Source organism: Eschrichtius robustus, chromosome 8, assembly GCF_028021215.1.
Source record: "Eschrichtius robustus isolate mEscRob2 chromosome 8, mEscRob2.pri, whole genome shotgun sequence".
In the NCBI taxonomy this organism is placed as follows: Eukaryota; Metazoa; Chordata; class Mammalia; order Artiodactyla; family Eschrichtiidae; genus Eschrichtius; species Eschrichtius robustus.
Window position 1 is genome coordinate 62,698,554 of NC_090831.1, and position 16,821 is coordinate 62,715,374.

Sequence of the window (16,821 nt, forward strand, 5' to 3'; positions counted from 1 at the left end):
TCCACTCAGAAGTGTAAAAATACTTAGGCATGTGATTAAGTTCTTTATGTAGCAATTGTTGATTTTTAAGCTGATCATGTTTGAACAAGTAGAATAGGAGACTTGACCAGGGGACCATTAAGTTACATCAAATTATGAATTTCTGTGATTTTTTTTTTTTAAATGCCGGGAAGGAATACAATTACTTCTGTTCCATACAACAAACCAACATTTAGACACCTTTCCTGTATCAGACTCAGAAAGTAAAAAAGGACTGGGGAATTCAGAGTCAGCCTAACTCCCTGGCAATTGTGCAATAAGCACTCAACGTCTCCTAAGGCCCTTTGTTCAAAATGAAACATTCCATTTCTGATTGCTGCATTGCTCACTGCTACAATTGCTTCCATCAGGCAATGACTGTGCTGTTTATGTTTAAATTTCTTCTTTGGAAAATGTTTGTGAAATTTCTTTAGTCTCTGTGGCCCATGGTCACCCTCTTCTTTCAACTACACAGCAGTTAATTGAGGGTCTGTGACAGCACAGCTCATGAAAGGTGGCTCTGAAGCCATCCTTGTTGGAATTACTCATGAGTTCCACTTTTTATATTTCCTCTTGCAGTTTAAAATGATACTGAGTGAGACTGCAGTCTTGCGCTGATTATCTGCTCAGTGTGTTTGGATAACTTTAGCAAGCACATAATCTTTAACATCTCTCTTTTTGAGATATTTGAGATAACGAGATGTTATTTTTTAATTAATCATGGGTTCTGGGGAATTGTTCCAGGGAAGAGTTATTGACATAGCGAAGCATCTGTAGGATGCAGAGTAGAAGTCTTCTGATAATATTCAAGCTTGTTGAGCTGGAAGAGTTATCGAGAAGTCTGATAGCCAGGCCCTGATTGTGGTTTCTAGCTTTACTGTCGCATATTCAAGCGTGATTTTAAAAAATAAATTGAATAATAATTGAACGATTGCGTTTTCCTGTTTAATTCATTTGGTAATAAGGGTAAATGCTAGAGTGCTATAGAGATCTTTTCACTCTCCTCATTAACAGCCGAAGTTTTCTTTTGAAAGAGTGTTAAAAGGAAGTTACTGGAAGTATTGCCACCATCGTACCTACTCCATGTTGAAGACGGTACCTTGGCTTTTTTTTTTTAACATCTTTATTGGAGTATAATTGCTTTACAATGGTGTGTTAGTTTCTGCTGTATAACAAAGTGAATCAGCTATACATATACATATATCCCCATATCCCCTCCCTCTTGCATCTCCCTCCCACCACCACCCCCATCCCACCCCTCTAGGTGGTCACAAAGCACCGAGCTGATCTCCCTGTGCTATGCAGCTGCTTCCCACTAGCTAATCTGTTTTACATTTGGTACCTTGGCCTTCAGTGGCGCTGGATATAGCGGTGATTGATGGGTCATATGTGAGGGCTGAATGGACTTTCTTAGTTGTTGGATGGTCTAACCTATCCTGGAAATTATTTATGTTACCTGTTAATTTTAAGTTTCAATCTTTTAAAAAATTTTTATCATGATAGGAACACAACATGGGATCTATCTTCTTATCAAATTTTTACGCATTCAATCCAGTATCATTAACTATAGGAACAGTGTTGTACAACAGATTTCTGTATCTTATTCCTTCATCTTGCACAACTTGTCTGCATCTCCCAGGCATATGAGTATGTCCCATTTCCCTCAACTTTGTAATGAATGTGATATTGAAACAGCTCTAAGAATAAATTTGATTGTTTTAAAATGTCTACTGATACCCATGGTGCTGAGAATTAACTGGCATCCTAAAAGTCAAACTCTGCTTATGGTATTAAAAAAACATCTTTCTCTCCCCAAAGGCTTCCACTGTGTTGTCTTGAAGTTTGTTGCAGGTATTTTACTTTCTAGGTGCCTCCTGGTGAGCCTCTAGAAAAGTATCATTTACAAATGCATAAGTGTTCAGAAATTGGTGTTCAGTTTAAGGAGATACTAATAATTTATTTTCACATCCCCTCCAGGTTCGCAGGCTTTTCAGTTGTCATGTCTATTAAAGGTTCACTGATGTCCATTGTTAGCTTTTTAAAAGATATTTTATTTAGAAATTATTGCTTTCACTTCTTATTGCCATCCGCCCATTTTGCTATTGCTTAGAACATTTACATTAAAATGAAGTTTATCTTTGGAACATTAAGATGTACCTGTCACAGTGACTCTCTGTTTTGATATATAGTCATGTCCCTGTGAGGTTACATCTCTCTGCTCTTAAAAATTTATACTGATATATGTGACTAAATTACATTGTATCTTCATTCAGGAAGTAGAAATTAGTGAGAGAGAAAATAGCAAGGATCAGTGTTTTTAAAAGAGGAAAAAACAAAAACCAAAAAACCCTGGAGAAAGGTTATTGCTAATGAAGTAGAGAGAGACAGAATGATCTCTTTGCAAAGCATTCTGTTTTAGTATATTACACGTAGCAACAACTTGGAATTCTGTGAACATGAAGGAAAACTCTAACCCTATTTAAAAATGCTCTCTCAGGGTTACCTAGGTACGCATGGCAGCTGCAGTTTCTGCTCAGATGAAGCACAAGTGGAAACTAATGCGAAGGTGACTTCAGCTGGGGTCACAGAAGCGGGCCACCCTGTTCTGGATAATGCTGCAGCTAGCCAGGGTAGTGGTGAGGTAGGGGATACAGATATGTTGAGGAAGGAGGTTTTGCTGAAGCTCTGTTGAAGAATTCTCCCTCTTTGCCAGAGAAGTTGCGCCTCCAAAGCCACATTATAAAAAGCTCGGAGATTGTTCACTAAACAACAGAAGTGGATATTCTGCTTTAGAGATTTTCGTCTGTGGACTCATATACATGGTGACCTTCTTATTTGTAGCCTCTGATTACTGTTCTTTAAATGAATGCTTAATTCCCCAGTGTAGTATTGGCTACAATTTTATTCTGATGCTGCTTCAGGCAATAAAAATTATTTGCAGTTCAGCTTACTAACTTGTATACTGTTTCCTCTGCTGTACACACTGTGCCACTTGTTCACTCTTTTATTCAGTGTCATGCAGGATATCTGTTTTCCTTTGGTTTATCATAACCTCAAAAACACCTTTACAAAGAGATCGCGAAGCTGCTCTTGACCTATAGTTTTTATCTGAAAAGGAAAAATAAGAAGGAAAAAACAGACAGGGTACCTCAGAATGCGAAGCATGCCTCATTTTGGTGAATTGCAGCCTGCCCGTTACCATTGTAAATACATTCCCTTATTTCCATTTAATTTTGTATCTAAAACGGTAGTGACAAAGAATTCTATTGTGATGCTTCAGAATGATCACTGAAGGCCTGGTTTAAAAAGCAAACCAGGACACAGGATATGCAGATCATGATAGCTTTTGTGTCTTTACTTATGTTTTTGATTTGGATGTGTTTTAGAGTGTTTGGAAGTAATTAATGAATTAACTAATTTTTATGAGATATGTTGATACGTTAATACTTAACACTACAGTGTAATTCTGTTTTGGTGGCAGGTGGCCCGGCGTTGGGGCATTCAGAAAAACAGGCCAGCTATGAACTATGATAAACTTAGCCGTTCACTCCGCTATTATTATGAGAAAGGAATCATGCAAAAGGTGAGCAGCTAATACAGCATTAAAATTCACTGAAATGTTGCACATTCATCTGCATGTCATACTTCAAAGCCACGTATCATTACACTGCTGAAGCAAGGTTTTCGCCCACTTTAACGTATGCTTAGCTGTTGGTTTTGCTATTACAAGCCTTTCTGTTTATAAATTCATGGGCATTATAGACAAATGTGTAATAATATCATATACAAAGTAGTAGACTTTCTGGAAGTCCCCACTTTCCTGTGTTTGGTAGAAAAAATGTTGTTTTAGTACTAATATGGCAAGCATATATCCCCAGAAGTTGTTGATATTTTGCTACGTTCTCCACAAGTATATAATTTTGAATACTAACCGAATTGTTACCTTTTCCCTCTTGTTCTGATTCTTAAAACATTCAGAACATTGCTTGTTCTCATTCTGAAAAACATTTTTTCTTGGCTGATTTCATTACTTGACAGCTTAACATCTTAAACCATTGATTAAAAATAAGTATTTGATCTTATTTCATTGGTATAATGAAGTTAAATTTATTTTATTTCAAATGAGTGTCTCTTAATATTTCCAGGTAGCTTTTTTAAAAGGTGTGAGATAAAACAAATGAATTACACCTAGAACAAAATATAAAATTTTTGAAGAAGGTAATGAATAAATGAATAAATAAAGATAAAACATTTGGGTATTTGTTATTGTTACATCCTTCAGCCTTGCATGCATATTCAGTCTAATAGTCTTGACTGTGAACAACGTTTAGGATTTATTCATCGTGAATATTACATTATAGTTTTATTATGCGTCCTTTGTTCATTTGGGGGGACACAGACGAATATTACAGATTGTGGCATAGTTTTATGTCACCATGGTTCTGCCAAGAAAAACTAGACCAGTTGGCCCATGAAACTTACTAGAAGACAGGGAAACGGCATCATTGAGTTTTCTAGACCAAAGGGAATCTGTGCTCTGGAGTTGGCCAGCCTGGAAGTTCGAACTTCGAAGATCCTTAAAAGTTAAGGCTGAATTAGATTCTTAATTGCTTCCTATTTCCCTGAATCTCACCCTCAAAATGTAAAACCAGTTCCTATCTGCTCTGTCTTCTCCATCTCAACCCTGGAGTCTTTTTTAATTCCTCCCTTTCTCTCATCCACCACTCCCATTTGCAGCCAACCCCTTTCAGATACATCCCATTCTTTTCATTTTCATCACCATCTTCCTAATTGGGCACATCGAGTGGGATGGCACAGTAGGTGCTCTGCAGGTCCCCTGGGCAGTGTTACACAAAATGCAGTCATGACTTTGGTTTGCATGCTATCTTCTCATTAGATCACCTTTTTTGAACAGATTCTTCTGCTACTAAGCAGTGGTATTCTTACCTCGTGTAGCTGCTGTGATTATTAAATGAAATAATGTACTTGGGACACTTGCATTGTACCTGGCACAAAAGTCTTCAACAAACGGTAGCTGTGAATGCATCTCACACCCCGAAGCCAAGGCATATTTAGCTTGTGTGTCTTGACCAGTTAAGTCCCTTACTAAATGGAGCAGTCACAGAGAGCTAAAAAGTATCATAAAATGTCTAATCATACCTCAGGTTTTAGACACAGTGTTTGAGGGGGTATCTGCAGGATGACATGTCTGGTCTTAAATATTCTCAAAGGTGTTCAAACTTACGCTTATTACTGATACCATCACTTCCATGTTCCTGTTTATTTATCCAGTTATCACATATCCTATTTACTTACCTCTTACTTTAATAAATTAATAAGGCAAGATGCTATCAAATAATCAAAGTGACAGCATAGATGTTGAAAAAACAAAGAAAAATGTTATGGCTCCTCACGTTTTTTCTATTAGGCTGTAATTGCCAAAGGAAACTATTAGCAACTATTTATTTGTCAGCTAATATAGGAGAGCAAAATGTTGTACATCACAGGCCTTTTGGGGTATTGCATATGATACAAGGAAAAACAGGTCGTTTAGAGGTGAAAAATGCACAAGTTGAAGTCTACTTATAACTAGCACAACAATCAAGACTTTTGACAATTTTTACACACATACATACTTATTCTTCCTTCCACGTGTTGAGCCGGTCTACTTGCTACTCTCTGACACACCTGTGACTCTCTCATTGCTTCACTCTTTTTAGAATGTCCTGCCTTCTTATCTTTACCTGTTAACATAATGGTTAAGTAAGTTCTAGTATAGTCATTCAGAGGAAAATTATGCAGTTCTTTAAAAAAAAAAAAAAACTCTGATGTAGAATTATATATTTTAATGTATGGGGAAAATGTTTATCTGACCACGGTTGTTCATGAACTTAAAACTCTGTGTGTATGTGGTGTATGTAAAAGAAAATTAAATGGAAAGATTAGAGAATAAAATAAAACCCAAGTGGATCTAAACATCAAAGAAACCCTGATTATTTTAGTAGTCATGAAAGAAATAAGAAATGAAGTAATGATCATTATACCTTATAGACAGTACATGTATGAATTTCAAAATTTAGAAATGATGGGAAAAGTATATACATACAAGCATTGGTTATTTCTGGTTGATATAATCAGATTATTATTTCTTTTGGCTTAATCTGTAATTTAAAATTTTCTTCCAATATCCCTGTATTACTTCTGAAATTTTAAAAGTTAACACATAATTTAAATAGCTAGTCTTTCAAAATTCATGTTTTATCTATCTGAGCATTGCAATTTGTGTATACTGAATGTATAGCATTTTCCATATTGTAACTGAATAACAGAAGACGTTCTGTCCCTTGGTTGGTTATCAGCCCTTGTTCTAAACTTTGTGGCATTTAACATAGTCCAATAATTATAGTAGTAGCCCTAAATATGTTTACTGTAAGGAAAATAAAACAGTGAGTCAAGGCAGAGTCCTTAAGAGGTTTTATAATCTTGATTGCGTATTATACATTTTAATTCCCCACAGTGATTTATCGAATCATTTCTAATTATAACCAATAGCAACAGGTTGTACAAAAAATCTTCCAGTATCCTAAAGCAAATGCCTCCTTCTCAGCGGCTGCAGACAAAACAAAGCAGGTTATTAAATGCTCTGAGGTATGCAGGCCATTTATTTTATTTTTATTCTCAAAGTGCTTTGAGCAAAGAAAAAAGGGAAACGAGGATTTAGTATAGTTAAGCTTTGTTTCTGATACGGTCTATTTTTACTTTTATGGCAGTTTCACCATTTCACCTTTAGGAACTTAATTTCCTTTTTATAAAGGACTAAAGTGAATAAATTTATGCCAGACTCCTCTGTTTGCCATGCCCTGTGCTAGAGACTTCCATCTTAGTCTTGCAACAGGCTTTTCCAAGAAGCCATTCCTGACTCCATTTCACAAAAAAGAGGGGAACTGGGGGCAGTTTAAGAAACATGTCCAAATTCATGAAAACTAAGTCTTGGCTATTGTCAAGCCTAAGGATATTCAGAGTATTTGAATTCTCTAAATTGATTCCTCTTACAGGGTAAAAAAAATCCAGGGCAAAAAAACATTCTAAATCTGAGTCCAGAACAGCAGTGCTCTTTGGTAATTTTTTTTTTTCTTCCCAAACATGCACAGATAGTTTATAAACTGTGAACTCACCATATCCCCACGTCACACAGCAAGTAGCAGAGGAGTTGAGTAATTTTCACCTTTCTAAAATTACTGAACTCTACATAGACACAAAAAGTTACTGCCAAACTTAATACAAAGAACTGTATTCATCCACTCCCGCCCCGCCCAACCCCCCTGGGTTTTTGAGAAGCTCAGCATTGTCTATTAATGGCAGCAGCGGCAGGGCCGTATTTGTTCCACTCAATTGTTTATAATTTCCTAGAGAAGCATTACTCTTCAAAATTTAAGTTTGGGACATGTTATTTCCTACAAATTAGGCCACTTCTCCTTTATTTCAGGCAGCTGTCACATTTCTTTTTTTCATTTCCTCCCTATGCATTGTGTATTTTAAATGCCTTTCACCTTTTTACACCTCTTACTTCAATTTGACACTTTATATACATCCTTAACTTCTGTCTAAGGCATCTTGCTTTCATTTTTAAAAGTGATGTACCCAGGATAATGCTGCCCTCTTGATCCATCTTTCATTTAAATGAGGCTATGTATCTTTTTTTTCAGGTGAGAATATACAGTGCAAAAGAAAAATAAATAAATTAAAAAAGAACAGTTCACCCTGCGAATCAGTGAGTCACTAGTCTAGTCTTATTAGGAACACAATACATTTTTCTTCTAAGGTTTGGAAGTTTAGTTTTTCTACAGTTTCAGAAATATAATGTTAGGAGGGAGGCACTACACTTTAAAGGCCTGGTTATTTTATAAGTACTATAGATATTACCTTTTCAAACAGAGGGGAAAAAATTGTAATGTGAAGATGCCTGCATGAAATCATTGATTTCTTTTTTCCCCAAATATCAATGTAAGTTTACACTTACATGAAAACAAGCAAACTGCTAAGCTTTCTAGAATATATCTGGAATGAATGTAATTATTACTCAAGATCAACATTTTGCATTTCCCTCGATTGAACCGTAGTTTATCCCACAAAGTGAGGATTATTTTTCTATCTGTTAATACTTAATTGCTTCTTCTTTTGTTATTCATCCTTTCTGGAGTATTAAATCATGTTTTTGTTTATTTCTTTCTCTGCCCTTCCAGTCTGGGATGGTGAAGATGAGTTGTTGGTTTTTTTTTAAGCTGAGATGTAGTTGACATAACAACCTCACATTAGTTTCAGGTGTACAACAAAACGATTGGATATTTGTATCTCTTGCGAAATGCTCACCACACTGAGTCTAGTTACCATCCGGCACTGCACATAAGGATGGGATTTCTCTTCCGTGTTTCCCTTAGGTGGCTGGAGAGAGATACGTCTACAAATTTGTATGTGATCCAGAAGCCCTCTTCTCCATGGCCTTTCCAGATAATCAGCGCCCACTGCTGAAGACAGACATGGAGCGTCATATCAACGAAGAGGACACGGTGCCTCTGTCCCACTTTGACGAGAGCATGGCCTATATGCCAGAAGGGGGCTGCTGCAACCCTCACCCCTATAACGAAGGCTACGTGTATTAACACAAGTGACAGTCAAGGGCCTTCTCGCGCTTCTCCTCTTTTGCAAGATGCAGAGAATCTCCGCATTCTCTTCAATCTTTGTCTGATTTTTGTTGTTTGTATTTTATTTTTAAATAATAATACACAAAAAGGGGCTTTTCCTGTTGCATTATTCTATGGTCTGCCATGGACTGTGCACTTTATTTGAGGGTGGGTGGGAGTAATCTAAACATTTATTCTGTGTAACAGGAAGGTAATGGGTGAACGGGAGGGGGGATTGGGGGATTACTTTTTACTTAGGCTTGGGATGGGGTCCTACAGGTTTTAAGTATGATGAAGCTATATATCATGTTGATTTGATTTCATAACAACCTAGAAAATGTTCATTTCCTCTGGGTGTCTATAGTACACAGTTAATTCACATTGTGTAAATATCCACTTGGAGACTATTTGCCTTGGGCATTTTCCCCTATCATTTCTGAGTCTCTGCAAGGTGTACAAAAAAAAACTACTGTAAAAGGCAGTTTAATTGTTAGAAATGACTGTTTTTGCACCTCTTGTAAAAAGGCATCTAGAGATTGCATTTGCTGCTTTTTGTTTTGTTTTGCTTTATATATGACTCATAGAGGATAACCATAAAATGGGTAATTCTCTCTGAAGTTGAGTAATCACCATGACTGTAAATGAGGGGCACAATTTTGGACTCTGGCTCCAAACTGAGTCACAGGCCAGTAGCAGTATACGTATCTGGTGCCACCTTGCTCTTTAGGTACAAATCATACTGTTGTTAAAGTATTTTGACGCTCATTTCAGTTAAATAATGATATTTTTCATGGTCCTTTGAGATCTTCATTTAAATGTTAAATCTGGGATCACAATGAAGCAAAAAATATCTTGTCTCCTTTTGCTTCCTTCAGTACATAAAAACATTATTTAATCAATAAGAATTAACTGTACTAAATCACATAATATGCTGTTCTAGATACAGCAAGCACTCCTTAAGAAAAATATCCAATACACTAAATAGGTACTATAGTAATTTTTAGACATGGTACCCGTTGATATGCATTTAAACCTTTTACTGCTGTGTTATGTTGAAACATATATAAATATTAGATAATGCTAATGCTTCTGCTGCTGTCTTTTCTGTAATATTCTCTTTCATGCTGAATTTACTATGACCATTTATAAGCAAAGCAGTTAACTACAGATAGTATTTCAGGACAAAATAGATGACTCAAACCATTTATTGCTTAAAAAATAGCTTATGCCATGCTATGCTATAAGCAGCTTTTATGCACATTGACAAAATGAGAAGAGTAAGCTTCAGCTTGCTAAGGGAAACTGTGGAAACTTTTGTAACTTTTGGTGAAATGGAAAATTATTTACAAACTGTCAAAGAATATGAGGAAGTTGCTGTATGACATAGTGCTGGCACTGGTACTATCCATCATCTTGTTTTGGACACTCGTGTAAATGTGATTGGATTGTTTGAAAGAAGATTTAAAGATTTAAAGTTTCAAAGGTTTTTGTTTTGGTTTTGTTTTGCATTTGGAGAAAATACTGAAAGCAGGGTATAACAAAACCGTAAGTAAATGGTGTTACAGTATCTCTGAAGAGCTTGCTAAAATGATTCAAGAAAGAAACACGAATTTTGTTCAATCCATCAATATCCCAGAGGAACAAAAATTTTTAAAGAGTCAATAGCAAAATTTTAAAAAACTCCTAAACACAAAGCCAAAATCGACTTATAAAAGCTTTTCATGATGAACACAGGAAAAATTGTTGAAAGATGATCTCCTGGCTACCCATTTTCCAACATGACATGGATCACAACTCATGTCTTTAAATTGAACAGTTATTGGGAAACCCACATACCATAATCAATACTACTCACATTTAATCCTACAAAAAAAAAAAAAAAACATACTCTAATTTCAACATATCTATGTAACCTGTGATTTCAATGCTTGTTCTACATTTATATTATATAGCATTAGGCCCATTATGGGCTAATAAATATGCCTTAAAAATCAGAACTTTTTTCCCCCACTTTGCTCATGTGGCCATTTACAGCACTTAGAATAAAAACAGATTTTAAAATATTCAGCTAAAGTTTTACTGGAAAGAGAATTGACACATTTGGAGAAATTGAAAGTGGGTCCTTAAAATATGATCTAAATGAAAATTATATTGAGTATTCTTTTTTTCTCTCTTTTTCTTTTATTCTTTTAAAAATTCTAGTTCTAGTTTGACAGTGAGAAAGAATTGGGCTATGAGTTATTTTAAGGAATCAAAGAAGAATTGGTATTGATTATATAATATTTAAGGACAAATTATATATTTTGCTGTTTACGGTAGTAACTCACTGAATGAAGTAAGTAATTGGCCAACATTAAGTATATTTCTCATACAGAAGGGTTCAAGACGTTGCATTATAAACTCTTGGGAAATGTATCTAAATTTTTTTTTGGGGGGTTCTGTTCTTATTCTACGTTTTGTTTGGTTGTATTTTTATTTTCAGATAGATTAATAAATCTGGCAGCTGATTTCTGCAAGATTCTTGTGTTTTGAATTTCTAATTGAATTGGCTATTCAAACATAGAAATCAACAACATAACATCTTCCTTCAACTTGGCAAAGGAAACTAAAAGAATTATCTCCCCTCATGTTTGCTGCCTTTTGATGCTAATACCCAACAGACTAATTACAACAAAGAATGTCACCTCTCCAATAACTAATGAAAGATGATTTTCCTTAAGTTATGCCTATAAAAATGCTTAAAAATAAAAATTCACACAGCTGACAGTGCAGAGCAGTTTTCTCAAATTATAGAAAGTTCTTGGGGGTCACTTAATTGAGACTCCTTTTTATAGATTTTTATCAGTTTCCTGTAGATGCTATAACAAATTACCACAAATTTAATAACTTAAAGCAACACAGATTTATCCTATTTTAGTTCTAGAGAGCAGAAGTCCAAAATGAGTCTAAAGGGGCTAAAATCAAGGTGTCTGTAGGGCTGGTTCCTTCTGGAGGGAAGAATCCCATCCTTACTTCTACTTTTAGAAGCTATTGTCATTTCTGTCTCCTGGCTCCTGGCTTCCTCACTCCAATCTCTGCTTCTGTGGTCACATCTCTTTTTCCTCTACTGTAGTCAAATCTTCCTCGGCCTATCTCTTATAAGGATATCTGTGATTACATTTAGGGTCTACCCAGATAACCCAGGATAATCTCCCCATCTCAAGATCTTTAACTTAATCACATCTTTGACGTCCCTTTTGCCAGGTAAGTTATCATTCACAGGGATCAGGACACAGGTAAGGGGAATGGAGGAAAAGGGGTGGCTGTTATTCAGCTTACCACACACATGAGACACTGTGTATTAAAAATACCGATTGACTTACGTATGGACAAAAATGTTCTATTGATGGATCTAGGGTGAGAAATTACTGAAGAACATTTTTGTTTACCATTGAGATGGTCTCACTTTACTCTGCATAAAAGGTAATGAAAGCATTCTGTGTTAAAGTTCACCTACTCCACTAAAGCATCTGATAATCACATAGAGCTTTTAGATTATTTAATTCCCCCACATGTAAAAATTACATAATGAGAGAAAGAAATAGTGTGATAATTACAGAGTTATAGCATAGTTAATTATGTTATCCAAGTCAGATTATTTTTTTTAATATAAATTTCTTTTGGTGCTAGTATGAGTTGTTGCTATACAACCTTAACATCTACAAGTTATTACTGTTTAAGAAAGGATGATATATAGAATATGTTTGTTACTCAAAAGAGCAATTTTAAAATATGAGTCAACTTATGTTTATATGACAAGGAAAGAAATCTATTACCAGATGTTTTAGCATTTGGCCAGATCATAGGTGCTTCTAAAATGAATGTTCTATCAGGCAGCATTTTCAGAGCCTATAATGACAAAACATTACAGAGGGGAAGACCATTTGAATGTTTCTTACTTGGTATCTTAAAAGAGAAAAACTGAAATTTGAAAATAAGAAATGAGTGGGCTATTTTCCAGTTGCAGTTTGATATGAGGAAGGGGAAAAATAGAATTGTAAGAAAAAAATAAAGATGGGTAAAAATAATAGAAGGAAGTTAAAGAAGGCAAACGAACATATTGAGCAATTGTGATAAGAATTACATAAAAGCCAAGTTTCCATAAGATATCAGTGTTGGACATGATACTGAAGAATTTGGCTCAATTTACTCAGAACTCAACTAGTACATACTTTTAGGCCTCAGCTTTTTTTCTTTTTTTTAATATATGAGACTCCTTTAGAAAGATTTATTTATTAAAAAAATTTTTTATGGAAAAATATAGTTTAAGAGGAGAATTTGATCGGAGTAGTGGATGCCTTTACTGAAAAATATTGACGATTTTAGAATGTTTCATTAAAAGTATACATAGACTAGCTGTGGTTTATAAACTCATATGTAAGATAGGGTTGTTTTTTTTCTTTTTCTTTTTGCATATAGACTCCAATATTCTTATTTAGTTCCATCCTAAAATTATGTTTCTATGGAGAAGAAATTTTTAATTCACTTGGATGTATTAAAATTATACTTACGGTTTGAGAAAACATTCCATGAAGTTTATGTGATTATAGCAAATAAATATGCTCAAAATTTAAAATAAAAGCCCAGAAACTGAAAATATTGCACTATTGTGATCACTCTGGGAGGTGGCACATGTAAAACTGATAAATATCATCTAAGTTGTTGACTTGCTTTGAATCATTTTAATCATTTAATTTATGACCAGTGTACTTGAGTAGTGTTTTGCCCTCCTGTCACTTCCCACGTGTTATTCTTTTTCTGGTAATTTAGGTCCCAGGACACCTGATAACTATTTTTCTAGTACTGTGTTCTAATCTCTTTAAATACATTGTTTCACTTAATTTGTTCAGCAACTATATCAGGAAGAAATTTGGGGAAAGGAACTATCTAAATTATTTCAGTGACTCCCATGTGCCAGCCAGCGTGCATGCTTGACAGATGTTACTGCTTCCATCACTGATTGGCTTTGCGGAGAAGCTGAGGCTAAAGACAAAACCAGAATGTCATTGTGTTCAGAATGTCATGTGGTCACAGGCAAATTCATAAACGCTGCTTTTTTTTTTTTTTCTTTTTTTGTAACCTGGACCTAGCTACTTTCTTGATTTAAATTTTAAATAACTTAAAAATGTATGTAAGTCTCTCCTCAGCTCTGAGAGGGACGCGGTGGCCATGCACGCCCCAGGGGACAGCCCTGTAGGGGCAGGGGGCGGAGTTGGCCAGCGAAGCTCTGGAACTCCTGATCGCCAGAGTAGTTCAGGTAGCCCTGGAGGCGAGGGTGGTCACCGGGGCCCAGAAGGCCGGGGTGGGCCTGGCAGAGGAGCAGTGATGGAAGCAGCTGCCGCTGGTCCCAAGGGTGAGCGGGCACCACGTGCCCTAGGACGTGGTGGAGATGCAGCACCCGCGGCTGTAGGGCCTGGAAGTGGACTGCTGGTGTTCACACTCAGTGCCTTTCCGACCCGCCCCCCCCCCCCAGGGGTGGGGGCAGACATGCCCCGCAGATCTCTGATCCCAGATGCCTAATGCCACCAAGGCGTGATTCATAAGGAATATACAGTGAATGGCAGTGCCCTGGCTATTAGATGGACTGCTGAAGACCTTGTCCTCTTCCTGATTTCCATCAACTCCTTCCTGGATCAGCTTTCCCTGGTGATTTGGAATATTTGGCGCTTTGGGCCCCCGCCTCCCCAAAGGCTAGGCGGAGGAAAAGGGGGCTGAGGCCTAACCTTGTGTCCCCTACTAGGCAAGGCAGAGGGAATTCAAACTTAGAGTAATTGCCACTTTGTTATTTGGGTTTAATTTTTTGCCTCTACTGGCCCTTGGTATCTCTTGGTTCACTTGTTTTGTTTCCCTGCAGCTTGAGAAGTGGGATGCTTCAATGTTTATTACTGCAGAAAATAAAACTTAGCTACTAAAAAAAAAAAATGTATGTAACAGTGACTCACATGTTGCTGAAACACAGTCTTATTTAAAATGTATTTCTTTAAACATCTTTGATTAGTCTTTATAGAAAAATCTGAAAAAGAAATCAAGTACTACTTAAACAATAGCAATATCATGACATGAATTTTTTTTTGAGTCTTTAAGCATTTAGAAATCAAAATGATTGAAGTACCACTTTGGTTTTTCCACTGGAGAAGGATACAGCTTAATGATCCCCAAAGAGACAGATCAACTTCTTCAGAATGTTGTAAACACTGCCCCCATGACTTGCGCTATTAGACATGACTTCTGAAAGTAATAGATTGCCCAGAAAACTTTTAAAGCATGGTAGATTTGAAGTCACGTGATTCAGAAGAAGCAACAAATGAATTTTTAACGTAGAAAGTAGAACTGAAATCACAGCAACTATTTTCCAAAGAAATCTTAATTTTTAAAAACTATCACATTGTTTTAGAGGGGACTATGACATCTTACGTACGTTTAAATTTTCTGAACAGCCAGTAAAACTGTTTGTCCTATAGAAAATTTAATTGACAGAAGACAAATATGGCACAAAAAGATGGGGAGAAAATAAGATAATGCATGTGGCATTACATTTTTTAAAATTTTTATTTATTATTTATTTTTTTGGCTGTGTCGGGTCTTAGCTGCGGCACGTGGGATCTTTTGTTGTGGCGTGCAGGCTTCTCTCTAGCTGTGGTGTGCTGGCTCCAGGGTGTGTGGGCTCTGTAGTCTGCAGCATGTGGGCTCTCTCGCTGAGGCGTGAGCTCAGTAGTTGTGGCATGGGCTTAGTTGGCCCACGGCACGTGGGATCTTAGTTCCCCGACCAGGGATCGAACCTGCGTCCCCCTGCATTGGAAGGCGGATTCTTTACCACTGGACCACCAGGGAAGTCTCGACATTACATCTTAAACTGCAAAATGCTCTCCTACTTTTAATACTTGAGAAATATTTTACTTGATATTTTAAAATATTAAATTCTTTAAATTTTTTCTATTTAAAAAAGTTGTAGTAAAATATATGTAACATAAAACTTGCCATTTTAACCATTTTTAAGTGTCCGCTTCAGTGGCATTAATTACATTCTCAGTGTTGTGCAACCATCACCACTAGTATTTCCAATCCATTTAGATTATTTTATTCTTAAAGTATTTAAAAAAAAATACTATAGGAGATACTTTGTTATATATTAGAATTAGAAATGTAAAAAATGCAACCTTATGCTTTCTAATAATTCACATTACTTGTAGGTCCTTTATTAATAGGTTGGCCTTGATTTCATACTGTAGTTTAATAGCGTTATTAAAGAAAAAAAAAGAACTTTATGTACAAACACTATTTCTACAAAGTCCCAATGATTGCAGGGAAAAAAAGTTCATTTAGATAAGGAGCTTACTGGATGCCTTGAAGATAACTCAGTTATTTATATCTGTGTTAACAAATAAAAACAGCCCAGAACCTTAAAACAAACTACATCAAACAGAGAACTGATCTTTTGCACTCTTGTTTCTTTAGTTTGAATGGACAGATTTGATTAACATATCATAAAGACACAAACATACTGAAGCTATGCTCTTTAATACAGTGATAATTTCAGGTAACTTTTTTTTTTAGGAAAAAATTCCCAAACAGAAACATGTGAGATTTAATAAAAGTACTGAATTAATGTGAAATCAGGTTAACAAGATACATTGAGCATCACGCCACCACCCCCTCACCAAACACTAAGAACTTGCTAAATTAAAACAGAAATTGAATATTTTTCTGTGACTTTTCAAATCTCATGTATTCCTTTCAAAATCTGTCCCCTGAAATATGGTGCTTAATCACAAGGTGACTTGTTTATAATCATTCACTTATAGAGTAAATTTTGGTTTATTATTGAAAGCACAGCATCTGAAGAGATAAGAGTCTGTTATTTATTTTTTCCTCAGATATATAATACCAGGCCCAAATGTGGTAACATTCCAAATTTGTTTGTTGATTTTTGTTTGTTTCATGAAGAGCTTGCTTTGCAGGTGTAACAAATAACCCATAAAATTGCCATTTTAATTATTTCACATGCCAACCTTTGAAACTCACCATCACGAAAATTATGAAGGACTTCCCTGGTGGTCCGGTGGTAAAGAAGCCACCTTACAAT

General features: G+C 35.9%; 1 protein-coding gene across 7 annotated transcripts in view; it reads left to right on the forward strand.

Moving 5' to 3' along the window:
• ETV1 (ETS variant transcription factor 1) overlaps nucleotides 1-11,206 on the forward strand; it is a 95,159-nt gene extending 83,953 nt beyond the window's left edge. For all 7 annotated transcript variants that reach the window (XM_068550580.1, XM_068550581.1, XM_068550582.1 and 4 more), the window contains 2 exons: nucleotides 3,500-3,601; nucleotides 8,457-11,206. In XM_068550580.1, the coding sequence (XP_068406681.1) occupies nucleotides 3,500-3,601; nucleotides 8,457-8,678 (324 nt within the window). In that variant the 3' untranslated portion in view covers nucleotides 8,679-11,206. The remainder of the gene's footprint in view (nucleotides 1-3,499; nucleotides 3,602-8,456) is intronic.
• Nucleotides 11,207-16,821: the final 5,615 nt, after the last annotated feature.